This window comes from Cuculus canorus, chromosome 15 (assembly GCF_017976375.1).
Source record: "Cuculus canorus isolate bCucCan1 chromosome 15, bCucCan1.pri, whole genome shotgun sequence".
Taxonomy (NCBI): domain Eukaryota; kingdom Metazoa; phylum Chordata; class Aves; order Cuculiformes; family Cuculidae; genus Cuculus; species Cuculus canorus.
In genome coordinates, this window is record NC_071415.1 from 4350972 (window position 1) to 4365808 (window position 14837).

Genomic DNA, 14837 nt, shown 5'->3' on the forward strand with positions numbered 1-14837 from the left:
CATACCATAGATCTGTTTTCTTTAGATCAATTTTCTATTTTTTGTAAATCTATTTTCTTTACCGTCTTTTTTTTTTCTTAAGCAATGAACCCATTTTTTTTCTTTCTACTGTACTAATCATCCCATATCGTTTTACCTCATATAATTGCAGTATTGAGCAACAAATTAGCTCTAAAGACAAAACACCAGGCACTGAAACGTAATGTTTCATTGTACATACAGGGCCATTTGGTTTCCTGTGTTACATGTGGGTTGGTGGTGTCAGTCTGAACTACAGTTTAGGTGGTGTTAGGTAATTGTTATCTCAAGCTCTTTTGAGTAACGCTTCCCAGAACCAGTAGGCAATCTGCTGTAAGCTGCTTAATTCTGTGTTTCAAATATTATAGAGAGGAGAAAGACTATCTTCTTGCCTCCAGGTGCTGACTAGATGATTGAAAGCAAATCACAGATTTTCTGCTGCCAGGGCTCCTCCTAAATATTACCAGGTACAGAATTTAGTCCTGCAGCATTTGCAGTTACTTTATTGGCCTGGACAGCATTGGAAAGGGTTCATAAGGAGAAGGCTGTGTAGTTGAAAATAAGGATGCTCATTGTTTGTATTGCAAAAATGTGTGGGAGAGGGGCCAGTAACAGTTTTGAGTGCATGTCCACAATGAGTTTGAGTACCTAAACAGGGTGATCACGGACAAACAGGTGGCCTAGATGGTAGCTGGCAGAACCTTTATCACTGCAGTCTCCAAAGATGAAGATGGTACGTGAAAGAAGAAGGAAGATGAAAATATTTCAGTACAGCTGGGGAAGCTTCTGCTCATTGAATACTTTTCTTAAGTAACTTCTTCTTTGGCTATTGTTTTTTAGTCCAGCACATTCAAGTAGTTTATTAGGTTGATTAAATTTTACACAGCCACACTTGCCTTGTGGTGTGCTCCTTACTGCCAGCTCCCTTTGATCTTCAGGATGTATCTGCTCTACCTTGCACTCCACAAGCTCTGAGTTTTTCAGTGTGAGTCTTCTACTCCAAGGTAGTCCTTCTGTTCCAGAACTGAGCAGACAAGAAAGTAACAACAGCTATTTTTCTTTTTCTGACCAGCTATTGTCTTGCAAAAGGTGCAAACCCTGTTCTTTTTCATAAGAACGTTGGCGCCTCTCGATTAGAATAATTGCAGACCAGTTTCTAATACTATCTGAAAAAAAAAGATAACTCAAAAATAGACTCTGAAAAATTTTACTTGAAAGGGAAAAATGTTTCAGGAAATTCTGAAATCAGCTTTTATTAAGAAAATAAATTTGTTAAAGGATTTTAAGAACTACTTCCTGACTGGGAATTTGTTCAAAACAGTGAGTTTCAACAGGGCATTTCACTACCTGCCGTTAATTTTGTTCTCTTGTTATTGATAATTTGCTTTAAAGTGGAAAATACCTCCTTCTGAAGCTGATTTGTTTAAGTGCATGACTAAACAATTACATTTAAATGTGTGTATTTTTGGTGCAAACGTTTCCTACAGAAATCACTGTCAATTATGGCTTCATACAATTACGTCTTTAGAGTATAATCGCTAACATTATTTTTTATCAAATGCTTTAAATGCATTGTGTATTACGAAGATGAATAAATAGCAAGATACCTTTCTGAGGGTGGTTCTTGTCTAGGAGATATACAGGCAGGTACATTTGCATTTATCATGTTTAGAAACAAAAATATTTTAATGCATGGAGCTCTGGAACAGAAAATGGAATATCTGGATGCTGTTCCCTTCTCTGCCACTGTCTGTATGATGCTGTCTCTCTTGGCTTCTGTTTCTCTGCTCATAATTTATCTGTCGTGTCTTCTAATCAACAATTATTTCTTCCTATAGACACTAATCAAACCAAAACTTTACCCTTTATAAGCTGAGAGCCTTATATATAGTAATGGTGTCAGACTTGTGAGTAGAGAGTTCTTTTCAGAAAAATACAACTTGCAGTGCAGTTTTTCTTCATGTGATGGGAACAACGGGAAACCAAGTATGAGAAGTAATCTAAGAGAAACTTTTGGAAAGTATTTACACCAATGGATAATATATAGGTATTAAGGCCCAAAAATCCAAGCTCTGATTTAGTCATTTAAATTACTCTTGTTCCTGTAATCGGGGCCAGATGCGACTAAGAAACACCTAGACAGGACTTTGGTTTAATACTATGAGTAGTTCTTCATACTCCACTGAGTTCACTTCTCAACAGCAATGCTCAAATGCTTAAGTGGAACTGTTTATTAATTCCAGTCTATGAGATCTCTGTGTTCTTTAATGAAGGATTTTAGCAAAACTCACATATTTGCATGAGCTTCACCTGTTTATTATTTTAGCACTAAAAATACCTTAAAATTTTTCGTTGTTGATGCTGGGAGCTGGCTAGAGAAATATTGCCAATGATCCATCACAGGCAGGTGAACGGGTGATGAAAGGCTACAGGCCAGATTTTAAAGAGATTGAGATGCCTAAAAATTTTTTTGAACCTGATCCTTGATGCCACCTTGAAAATCTTTGAGCAGAGAAAGGAATCAGGATGCTTTGTCTGGGATGGCCCTTTCTTGCTCTGTGTCACAACCCTAGGGCTGCATGGTCCTCTGCAAGTGTCCTTGAGTGGATGGGTGACACGCTCCAATATTACTCTGAACCGATCGATGCTTTATGTGAGCTGGGATTTACCCTGAAGAACTGAATGGCAAAACCTCCAAACTTTCACGAGGAAGAAAGCTTGGCTCATATTGCATGAGCATGTATCTTCAAAGGGTAGGGACTTTTTTTTAATGAAAGTTTGCCTTTCAGATCTTTTTATCGGTTCAGTCTTAATGAAAGCATAGATGAAGTAGGAGGTGTTTGGCTGCATGGCAAACCTACCAAAGTAGTCAGCATTATTTAATCAAAATGTTGAAAATTATTTTCTTGTAAATATACAGATTAAGAAAGGGCTGAAGAAATATTGCCAGCATTGTGTTTAATTCATACTTGCTAAGCTTCTACTCAGGAACAGATTAGTAAATATGGGTTTAAATATCTTCTGCTGCAAGGAAAACCAAAGTTACCCACAGCAAAATCATTTTGTAGTTGTTTAAATAACGTTAGCGACTTCCTGTTTATGTTTGTTGGACATATCAGCCTCCCACACCCTTTTTTTTGTTTCGATGGCTTAAATAAGAAACCCAGGAGACCCACAGAGTGGATTTAAAGATCCATACCGGGGGTCCTTAAACGAAATTAATAGGTACCAGCCTACCTGGGTCACAGTGCAGGACACACACATTTGAGAGAATCTGTTCTAATAACTTGATAATTTAAAGTTTGATCCTGAAAATGGATGTCTGATATACATAGCAGTCATCTGACAGATTTAAACAATGGGGACCTAAAGGTTTCCAGCAATCAGTTTAACGCTGCTTTATGTTTGATGAGGAATGATGATTTCTGAACTTACTGATTGAAACGACCCACCTCCATAAACTGCTGTGGCTGAGGAAGGTACATCCGTGAGCAGTTTCACTGAGTGACGTAGTTAGGGGATCCAGGATCACACCTTGAGCCTTAAAATAGGAAAAGAAGTAGGCCAAGCCCCAAAGCCATAAGCAGAGGCACTGGGATATAGATATGTGCTTTTGAGATCCTTCTACCCGTGATAAATAGGTGCGATCTACAGTTGAGAATATTGTGGCTGTGTTTATTTTCTGTGCAGATGAAAGAATTTATAGGGGGATTATCCATGTAAAGTTTTTCTAAGGTGTCATACACTTGTGATTTAAAGCTTGCATCCTCATTACCGCGGGTTTTAATTTTCTGTCTGTACACTTAAACCAAGTCCCTGCTCGTAGACCTTAGGGGGTAGCACATCTCTCTTCTCCTCGGAGTACCCATACGTGATTGATACAAGTTTATGTGTTGAATTAAATCTCAGTGGTGTTAATTTATTGTAACTGAAGGCTGAGCAGCAGAGAGAATATTTGATCATTACAGAATTAAAACCTAACGTACTGAAAAGTCTTATGAGGAGCAGCTGAGGGACCTGGGGTTGTTTATCCTGGAGAAGAGGAGGCTGAGGGGAGACCTTATTGCTCTCTACAACTACTTGAAAGGAGGTTGTGGAGAGGAGGGAGCTGGGCTCTTCTCCCAAGTGACTGAGGACAGGACAAGAGGGAATGGCCTCAAGCTCCGCCAGGGGAGGTTCAAACTGAATATTAGGAAAAATTTTTTCACAGCAAGGGTCATATGGCACTGGCAGAGGCTGCCCAGGGAGATGGTGGAGTCACCTTCCCTGGAGGGATTTAAAAGACGGGCAGAATCATAGAATAGACTCAGAGAATCACCAGGTTGGAAAGGACCCACTGGGTCATGGAGTCCAACCATCCCTAACACTCCCTAAACCATGGCCCTCAGCACCTCATCCACCCGTCCCTTGAACCCCTCCAGGGAAGGTGACTCCATCCCCTCCCTGGGCAGCCTCTGCCAGTGCCCAGTGACCCCTTCCCTGAAAATTTTTTCCCTGATATCCAGCCTGACCCTCCCCTGGCACAGCTCGAGGCCGTTCCCCCTTGTCCCGTCGCCTGTCCCTTGGGAGAGGAGCCCAGCTCCCTCCTCTCCACAGCCGAGGTGCTCGAGGGCAGAGGAGGTGCTCAGGGACACTGTTCAGTGGCAGACAGGAACGGTTGGACTCGATGGTCCAAGAGGGCTTTTCCAACCTGGTCATTCCATGACAAGCACCGGGCAGCGTGCTGACAGCTCTGGAGGGTTGTGTTCTTCCCCCGAAAGTTTCTCATCGATCCCTGCCGTCAGCCCGGTTGAACAGCAGCAGTTGCTGCGCGCGGGGACGCTGCGATGCTCTTCCCGTTAGCGGAGCGTTGCCATTCCCGTAAGATTCGGTTTCCTTCGGGCGAGGGGAAGGGGAGGACGGGGAGGCAGCCGGCGGGGATGTCCGAGCATCGCCAAGGGCACGGTTTCGCCCCGCGCTTTGCGGCCCCCCCTCCGCGCCGGGGCGCCCCGCGCCTCTCCGGGACGGTGCCGGGGGGCGGTCCGTGCCGGCGGGGCCGCGGGGGGGCAGCGCGGCTCCGGGGGCTCCGCGGGGCGCCGCCGCGCGGCCGCCAATCCCGGGCGTTCGCCGCCTGCCGGGCGGCCCCGCCGCAGTGGGCTGCCGAGCGCCTCGCCGCCGCCTCCCGCAGCCCCGCCGGCGCTGAAGGTCACCTCCGCCCGCTCCGCCCGCACCTGCGGCGCCGGGAGGGTCCCCGTCCCGCCCGTTCGCCCCCGGGGTCTCGCCGTGCGGGCTCGGGGGCGCGGGGCGCGGCATGAGGCGCTGAAGGGGCTGCGGCGGCCGGAGGCGCGTCCCACCGCGCGGGAGAGGCGCCGCCACCCCTCGGCTGCCTCTGTATGGTGAGTGGCGGCGGCGTGTGCGGGGCAGCCCGGCTGGGGAAGGGGGAGAGGGACCCTCGGTGCGGGGCAGCCCGGCTGGGGAAGGGGGAGAGGGACCCTCGGTGCGGGGCAGCCCGGCTGGGGAAGGGGGAAAGGGACCCTCGGTGCGGGGCAGCCCGGCTGGGGAAGGGGGAGAGGGACCCTCGGTGAGGGGCACCCCGGGTGGGGAAGGGGGAAAGGGACCCTCGGTGCGGGGCAGCCCGGCTGGGGAAGGGGGAGAGGGACCCTCGGTGCGGGGCAGCCCGGCTGGGGAAGGGGGAGAGGGACCCTCGGTGCGGGGCAGCCCGGCTGGGGAAGGGGGAAAGGGACCCTCGGTGCGGGGTATCCCGGCTGGGAAGGGGGAGAGGGACCCTCGTTGCGGGGCAGCCCGGCTGGGGAAGGGGGAGAGGGACCCTCGTTGCGGGGCAGCCCGGCTGGGGAAGGGGGAAAGGGACCCTCGGTGCGGGGTAGCCCGGCTGGGGAAGGGGGAAAGCGACCCTCGGTGCGGGGCACCCGGGCTGGAAGGGGGGAAAAAGGGGTCCTCGGTGCGGGGCACCCCGGCTGGGGAAGGGGGAAAAGGGGATCCTCAGTGCGGGGCACCCCGGCTGGGGAAGGGGGAAAAGGGGATCCTCAGTGCGGGGCACCCCGACTGGGGAAGGGGGACGGGGATGGGGACAGGGACAAAGGGAACCCTCAGAGTGGGGTATCTCGGCTGGTGATAGACGAGAAGGGGATCGTTGGTGCGGGGCATCCCGGCTGGGGAGGGGGGCAGAGAGGATTGTTAGCGTGGGGCATCCCGGCAGGTGATGGAGGATGCAGGGATCCTTGGTGCGGGGCATCCTGCCTGGTGATGGGGGTGCAGCTCGGTGCGGGGCATCCCGGCCGTTAATGGGGGGAGAAGGGAATCTTTGGTGCGGGGCATCCCGGCGGGGCCGGGGAGATGGCGAGGACCCTTAGTGCGGGGTATCCCGGCGGGGCTGGGGGTCGAAGGGGGATTCTCTGCCCCTCTCCGCCCCCCGCTGCGGTGGGGCTGGGGGTGCGGGGCAGAAGCGCTGCTGGGTCACGGGGAGCCGCCCGCTTGCAGCTCCGAGAGCGGGGCGCGGGGGAAAGGCTGGCTCACGGAATGCGAGGAACAAGAACAATGGCCAGTCGGGTTTCAGATGAGTTACGGTTTGCGAGAGTGCAGATATTTAGCTGCTGGGATACAACTTGACCGTAAGTCATCAGTATTCACTTATTTTAGAGGCGTTTCATCCTGTCGTTTTCTCCTGTAGCATCCTTTGGGAGAGAAAAAAGTATCCGTGTTGCCTGTGTATGTGTTCAGTACAGGTAAAGCGACACGCTATAGATTCTAAACGTATAGGCAGTTCCAGGTGGAGCTGGCAGTCCTTGCAGAGGGACGGTTTGGCAGCGTGACCGTGGCGCACGTTCTGCCTTTCCTAAATGTGTAACGTGGCTGTTGGAGATCAGGCTGCCAACTTACTGTGGTTCACACAGATGGTGAAACGAATGTGGTCTGAAGTTTGACTCTGGAGTGATTCACATCAGTGAAGTGTGAAAGATCTTGTCCAAATCCACAGCTTTTGTTTATCTACTCTCTGAATTGCAAATGCGGCATGGTGTGTTAGATTCTTAAGTAGTTCAGTGATGACTGTTTTTTCGCTTTAAATAACATTCAGCTTATTCAAGATGAGTGTGATCGTAAAATACAGTGTTTATAGAAGATGGTGTCCCAAGAGCGTCAAGTCCCTTGCTTCGCTTCTCACTGTAGACGTGGCAGGAAAGATGCTGTACGTTTCAGTTGCTATTTAGAAGCATGAAAACAATTGTGTGCACGGGTTACAAAAGTAGGAGATAGATTTTGTCATTCTGTGGCAGCGATTGATGATCGTGGATTGTCTAAATTAAGTTTGCATCAATCTAAAATTTTGGATCAATCTAAAATTACAAGGAAGTTAGTCCTTGTACTCTAGTAATATTTTTTTAGAGACTGAATAGTTACAGCTGCTTGACAAGATATGTATTGGGAAGAGCGGCAGGTGTGTGTGCATGTGAATTTTCAATGCGTATTTCAATAGGTCATATAGGTTTTAGGAAAATATTTTCTATGACAAGCTCCATTTATCAGGATTATACGAGTGATTTAGAATAGCTGTGGTACTATTAATTTATTTTTGCTTTCTTTTGTTTAAATGATTTGTAGCGTTTCTGATTACAGTCCAAATCTGCTGTCTCTCTTAGATAGGCTTTAAAGGCTTGGCTACCCAAGTTTCATTGACAATTCATTCTTCTGGTAAATACATTAGACAAAGGATTTGCATTTCCTGAAATGAAGTCTGTGTTTGTAGTGTCAAGACTGTATTTCTTTTTTCTATTAGTACTTAACTGAGTAAAAGTAATATAGCTGACAAATGTAATGAATAAGATTCATGGAACATTGATGATTTTTATAGTTCTTGTAAATGAAGTACTTGGTGTCCTTGACGTGATGAGGATGCTTTTCTGGTTTTCCTGAAAGGGTATCCTTAAATGACAGAAATAGTAGCCCGAGTCAAGTGTCGAGAGTAGGATTCTTGAATGCATAATGTGGTATGTTTCCAGTGCGGAGTTTGAGTACATGTGTAGGATTATAAGGTCTAATTCCCAGCATTGTGAATTATTTTAGTGATGCCTACACGCTCAACGCAAATGTAATCCCTGACTAACATGCACTGCCGACTTGCTGCAAAGGGGGGAGAATATTATGTCCTTAGGCCATGGCTGCCAGTACTGTTGGTTTTTGAAGTTCCTCCTTGCTTCACAAGCTGCAGTCCTACACAAAGCCCCTTTGAAGTTAAACAGGGAATAGCAAGGCCAAAGGCGACTCAGCCACTCATGTAGTCCATCTTTCTGCCCAGGGCAGGATCAGCTTATACCTGTGTCACCTCTGATGGATGTTTGTGTACTTTTTCTGTTCCTCTTTACCTCTTGCTTTTTTTCCCTGCTTCTGCTATTTTTTCTTTTATCTCATATTTTTGTTAGTATATGCTTCTACTGAATTCTTTTCCAGAGAATCATCTCATTCCCTCTGAACTATTTCTCCCTTTGGCATGCCCATCCAATCTCTCTTCCAGTATTTTTTATTGTTTTCTGTGGTACCTACTGCCAGCCCTCCATTCCTGGCTTTTCCAGGTTTTTGCCTATTTTTTAGGAAGGATTTAATGAAAATAGCATCCTTGGTCTCACTTTGTGCGGATATGTAAAGATCATAAAAGACTAAAAGAGCTGCTCAAGTATTCAGTTGTGCTGGGGGGAGTTGATGTAGTTGGAAGTACAGAGCAGAAGAGACCAATGACTGAGTTAAATAATTCACCATCACTGATTTATCATGCTGTAACTTTGAAGTGGCATTATCTGAGTTTAAAATCTAATCATAAGTGTTATATACTGTAAAGATAGAATTCCTAGTGCTGGCCACTAGAAGAAATATTATTTACAGTTAGGGAAGGCACGGCTACGTTAAGCATGGAGTTGCCTGACAGGTGTAGTAGTCTGAAAAAAGATGAATCTTCCGTAATTAAGATTGATATATAGTATTAGAGCTTGAGAGAGATGCAGCAGCTGAGGAATGTTTGCCTTTTAACTTTGTTTATTTTGTACATCTCTTGGAACTCTCTCTACTGTTTTTTTTGGATCTTAACTCCTTCCCATTTTACATGGAAAACTGGGGATGCTGCTGTCTCCTGCACCTTTGTAAAAGTAGCGTGTGACCAAAACTGAAGAGTTAAGAAATAAGCGCATGGACAGGGCTTAAGACAGTAGCACCCCACATATTAGATGGTCTGACTGCTTATGATATTGGTTGCGAAAGCATTTAAAATGTGTGGCAGAACTTCCCATTGACTTGATTGTGCAGAATTTGACCTATGATATTTTCTGAGAGCTGGAAGTCCCTATTTCTGAGGATCTTTTCCCAAGTCATTGATGAGAAGCCAAGAATATATTCCAAGCAATTGCTACTTTTAAAGCTTCTCATCGGTGAACAAATGGTAGCGAGTGCTGTAGTTGGTGAATCCCAGCTTTTTTCTTTGTTTTGTAGTTCATTGATCTTGAGTCCGTCACAGTGCTAGTGTGATTCAAACTTTCCCATTACTTTTGGGCATTTATTAATCTCTTTTCCTTTGGATTTTTTTAGAATCTAATCCAGTATGAATACTTGCTGATGTATCTCTCTTGGTGAGGGTGCTCATAGGATCACGCTCTTCAGATTGTTTGTTTCAAAGGTTTTCTAGAGATTTTATTGTCTCTGGGTTCAGGCTCTGTAGTAAGTGTGACCAGATATTGTATGATCAGAACAGTAATAGGGCAGTCTGAAAATACATGTTTTCCTGAGAAAGTCACAAAGTGCAAACTTAATATATAAAATTTCCAGTCTAAATGTGTACTGTTTTGAAGGTTGTGAGTGTGTAAAAATGTGTGGGGGTGATTTAGGAGAATGTTTAAATGAGGCTGTTCTACTGTTTCTGATCAAAATATTTTTTCTGACAGTTAAAGCATTTTTAGAGAAGGCGGAAGAACACCTGTATACAGAACGTGTGATTGTGTTGGACAGTTGTACTTAAGTTAAAAATAACAGGACAAAAGTTTTACTGTGTTGAAATCAATAGCATCTTCACTTGAGATAACACAGTAGTGAATTTCTACATATTGCCCTGAGGAGAAAGTCCAATGCAGTTGCAGTTGTTTCCTTGAATGTAGGCTGCTCTGTAGTCTGTCTCCTGGATGCTTCATGGCTCTATAGCTTACAGATAAGAAAACACGTGCAGAGAAAAGATACATATTGCCTTACAAAAACTGGCAGTCTGTTGTGGAGTTTCTTATTTTGGTAGCAGAGTGAGCATTAAGCCTTTGAGAAACTGAAACAGATCTAGAGCCCCAGAATTAAAAGTAAGATGTCGTGTAATTGTCTTGTTGTCTTAAAAAAAACTGTCTTTTAAATGTCTGTCCATTGCGTAACGGCACCCATCTTTCCCAAAAGTAGTGTGGCTGAAGAATAGGGTTTAATCTTCCTCTGGATAGCCAGTTCCTGAATTTCTGCTTTTATTATTTACATTCGTTTTGTTAAATAGGTCTTTGAGGTCTGATTTTTTTTCACCACGTGTTGTAGAGGATTGACATTTTATAGTTTGAGGAGAGATATATGGGCGATGTTGAATGGCACTGATGCAAGAAAAAGGCTTAATAGTCTTTGTCAGAGCCAATATCAATATCTTTGTCTGCCCTGGCAGAATTCCACTTTTCTCACAAGTATTGGTTTTCCATATAGCGGTGGCCCAAACATTTATATCTCTTTCTTGACAGCTAATTAAAAATATGGCCTAATAATCACAGTAGATAGCAAAATAAATACTTCAGTTAAAGCTCTTAGCAATTTTTCCTAAATTAAGAATTATGCAATATTAGGCAGATATTTTTTTTGAGCAAATTAATTTGGTGGTAAGTTAAGGTCCTGTAAACAGTCCCAATATGAAAAGCTAGAATATAGTATTAAACACCAGTTTTAGAATAATCTTCTGTCTACAAACTTATGTAATAGTGTAGCACTGCCTTGGGGTGCACCATTGTCTATGCATTCTGTGACCACAGAGCTTACAATTTTGCTTCTTCATTGGGAAAAGTTATCGGAGCATCTGTCTTGCTACTTGGTGGTTGTCTTTGATCAGTGTCATGGTAAATAAGTTGATGAAATGTCATCAACTAGGTCTAGGATTGAAAAAAAAACCCACCATATCTCACTTCAGTACAGACAGTCCACCGTGTATGTGCGTAGTTACTTAAATATCCTTTCCTCCAACGTGGAAGATGAGCTACCTAAAATGTCATCTACCACATGGTGATATCCATTTGAAGTCTGCAACAATATGAATGCTAAGGAAATCCCAGAGTGCAGTTTGAATTGAGCCACATAGAGTGACCCAGCAGGAAGGTTAATGGATCTAGATATCCTCCTGATCTTTCGGTGATATTACATCCCCTCTCCTCCCTCCTTAATTTAGGCCACGTTCCAAATATCTCCTTCACTTCACAATGACCTCTTCCCTGTTGCCATTGTGATAATATGTTAGTCTGCAGCTGCCTCTGTAGGAGGTCAATTTGGTTTCCCTTGGTCATAACAAGTATGGAAGTCTTGCCAAATACCCAAATTGTCCATATCGGATCTTCTGCACGCCTGCTTCATTGTGAATGTCCTCAACTTAAAACCAGATTATTTCACTGTTATTGTTTTCCAATCCCTGATGCTTACTCTTAAGTCTTTCATTTCTGTTTTTGTTTTGTTTCCATTTCACAATGTTGCTTTCATTTTGATTCAGTACTGAATCTCCGTCTGTAACTGATTGTTAACGTATATTATGCCACTGTGGGAAAAATCAGTGGAGGAGCTTAGGGGCTTCCCTAGTAGCGGGATGCACAGAGCGCCCCGCGGTACAACACACAAACAGATCCTTTGGCTTTGTGTAAGCCTTATTCTAAAATCATATGTTCTTTGATACTGAAGCCATCTTTTACTCCTCCTACTGTAAAATGCCATCAAATTGGTCGGCTTTGGCGCTCACATGATCTTCCATCCTCACTCTGGGAACTGTCATATCCAATAAACCACCTGATTAATCAGTCCTTGTTGGGACGTACAGGTTCAGATGGGCAGAATGATGCAGTCAGGTGGCTTGGCCCCTTTAATCGCTTCAAGCATAGTTTTGTTTTCAGCAATTGCCGTTTCTCTGCAGTGAAGTATGTAATCAACCTTTGCTGATAACACTTCTTGTTTTGTGCTGGATGTGGTTAGCCTGAAGTTTTCCCATTTCTATTGTTTCAGTCCTCATGGTTGTATTCTTGCCTTTGAATCGACACCCACTTGTGTTTCATTGTAGCCAGAGAACCACCTTTCCTAAAATTTATACGTTTGTTATACGAGTGGATTTTAAAACGGACTTGAGCGTTGCTTGAAATCTCATTATGTACAAACTTGTCTAGGTAGGAACCTAAATATTTTATTATATTCTAAATATAAAGGTTCTTTTTTTGGTACACTGTGTCTAAAGATGTATCACAATAAACTTGTAGTGCTGAAGAGTTCTGCAGGACTGTAGTGGTCTCCTAGAGACTGCTGAAAAGGATGGTGAGGTCGTGATACCATCTCTCGAGTGCTAGGTAAAACCACTGTCTTTAATGAAAAGAAGTAACTTAGAACAATTTAAGCCACTAACGATTAAAGTGATCAAATTTAGGAAGATACATTTTCCTTACAAATTTTATTCAAAGAATGTAACTTAGCAATAATAGGTGATACAGGACAAGATAATAAAATCATACAGTAAAATAAAAACCAAATATTTAAATAATTAGACATAAGCGAGTCATAAAAATTTCTTGTTATAATAAGAGTTGTCCATCCTTTTTGTTAGAGGAGCTTGTAATAGTGTTCATGTTTGTTTAAAAACCAGGTAATCTTTGCTGTTGGACTTTTAAAGTGTTATATTCTTGTGCTAAGAGCTCTCTTATTAAGTTCAGTTATGCTGCTGCTGGGGATGCATGTCAGGTTTGCTTACTGCAATCCAAAGAAATGAAGGCTTTCCTAGTCATTTTAAGGGTTTTCCCTTTCTCCTGAAAACCAGCACTAGTGTTGCACTATCCATATATTATGATCTCCATTCGTATGCTATCCAGTAGAATTATTTCCACATTAAAAAGAAAAAAATTGCAAGAAAAAAAAAAGGATTTGCAGGCGTCTCATGGTAGCCATTGTAATATGTGTGCTTCCTAAGCGTGGCACTTTGCCAGTCCTGATTTTCCTATTTGTTCTTCTCTGTTGGCTCTGGAACTACTGAGGTAAAAGTAGCAATTAACAATTTTATTTTTGCTAGTATTGCAGCTGTCTAGTTCTGCTAAAACTGCTATTTAGCAAAGAGGTAGGAAAGGAAGCTTTGCATCAGGCTTTGTAATAACACCGAGGTGTGAAAGAGCTATTGTTCTGAGAACACAAGGATTCAGAATACTTTGATCGTGGTTTGCTCGCTATCTTTTTCATGGTTTATTTTTCTCAGTTTGCCTATGGCAGAAATTGGAGAGGGAGGGGGCTGTACCAGCAAATAGCTGTGTTTTTGCGCCATATCAGATTGCCTGACTTTAACTTGTTTCTTTGAATTTTATCAGTACTTTTCCAGTGGGGAGTAAAAGGTGAAGGATCACTGAGCCTGCAGTTTGTGATACATGGCCAAATCCTTGTTTTAGAAGGCACATCAGTGCATCGCTGATGAGCAGAACTGGCGTATGTTAGTAACATGTTACAGTAGTGAGACACACACCAACAACAGACTACCAAAATAGAATCCTAGAATAATTTGGGTTGGAAAAGACCCATAGGTTCATTGATTCCAAACCCTAACCCAACACTGCCAAGCCAACCACTAAACCATGTCCCTAAGCACCACATCTACATATCTTTTAAATACCTCTGTGATGGTGACTCCACCACTTCCCTGGGTAACCTGTTCCAGTGCTTGACAACCCTTTCCATGCAGCAATAATTCCTAATATCCAATCTAAACCTCCCCTGGTGCCACTCAAGCTGTTTGCTCTCATCATCCAAAAGAACTGCCTTTTGGAGACCACATTCCCAACTCCTGGCTCTCTGAAATTGCATAGGTACATTTAAGGATAGAAACTGAAACTGAATTAGCACATACACCTTGAATGCGACCAGCCGTGGGCTAGAACAAAACCAACCTCATCTTCCATTACTAGTAGTGGAATTGTGACCTCAAAGCTCGGTATTGTTGCTACAACAGATGTTGGCAAACATCTGATTAACCAATCATTAGTCACACAAAACAGTTTAGATCCTGAAGAGGGCTATCTGGTACCGTTTTAGGCACTAAGGGCATCCACCAGCTGCTACTCCAGCAAGGCACAAGTCTCTTGGATGCTTATATCTCTCTTGTGAACACTTAGGGTTCCTCTGGACTTCTCTGACAGTGGTAGGCATCCACATTTAGACGCCTGTACCACTCATTTCCTAATCTGGAAGGAAACTGCGCTTAAAACACTGAAGCACCAATGCGGTGCAAGAGCACAAAACTTCACACTACCAACAAAGCAATCTGTAAAATCCTAGTAGAATGTGATATATATCTGGTACCAAATCTTTTGTGTCTCCTTCTCAAAACGTCTGATAACTCTGGCTTGTGTTTCTGAGGCCAGAAGCTGAAGTTTTCAATGTACTGCAGCGATGGTAGGACGTCTGCATGGTCGTATTTCAGGCTTATTGTAGATAGTTAGGCGTTTGGAGGGAAGTTGCTGTGCACTCTAGTCTCATTGGCTGCTCTTCAGCCCCTTTTCCCATAATTTGCAGTAGTAGCAGCGATACAGGTAAAAACCAAATCTCTCAGC

The 14837-nt window shown here is 44.0% G+C and overlaps 1 protein-coding gene across 25 annotated transcripts in view; it reads left to right on the top strand.

Annotated features, from left to right (window-relative positions):
- Positions 1-14837, top strand: part of RBFOX1 (RNA binding fox-1 homolog 1) — a 1213941-nt gene that overhangs the window by 379745 nt on the left and 819359 nt on the right. For 2 of the 25 annotated variants that reach the window (XM_054080136.1, XM_054080140.1), the window contains exon 1: positions 5138-5393. The exons of 20 other annotated variants lie outside the window; for them this stretch is intronic. In XM_054080136.1, the coding sequence (XP_053936111.1) occupies positions 5391-5393 (3 nt within the window). In that variant the 5' untranslated portion in view covers positions 5138-5390. Of the gene's footprint in view, positions 1-4819; positions 4879-5137; positions 5394-14837 lie in introns of those variants that run through there. 3 more of the 25 variants (XM_054080143.1, XM_054080148.1, XM_054080151.1) reach the window with 2 other exon arrangements.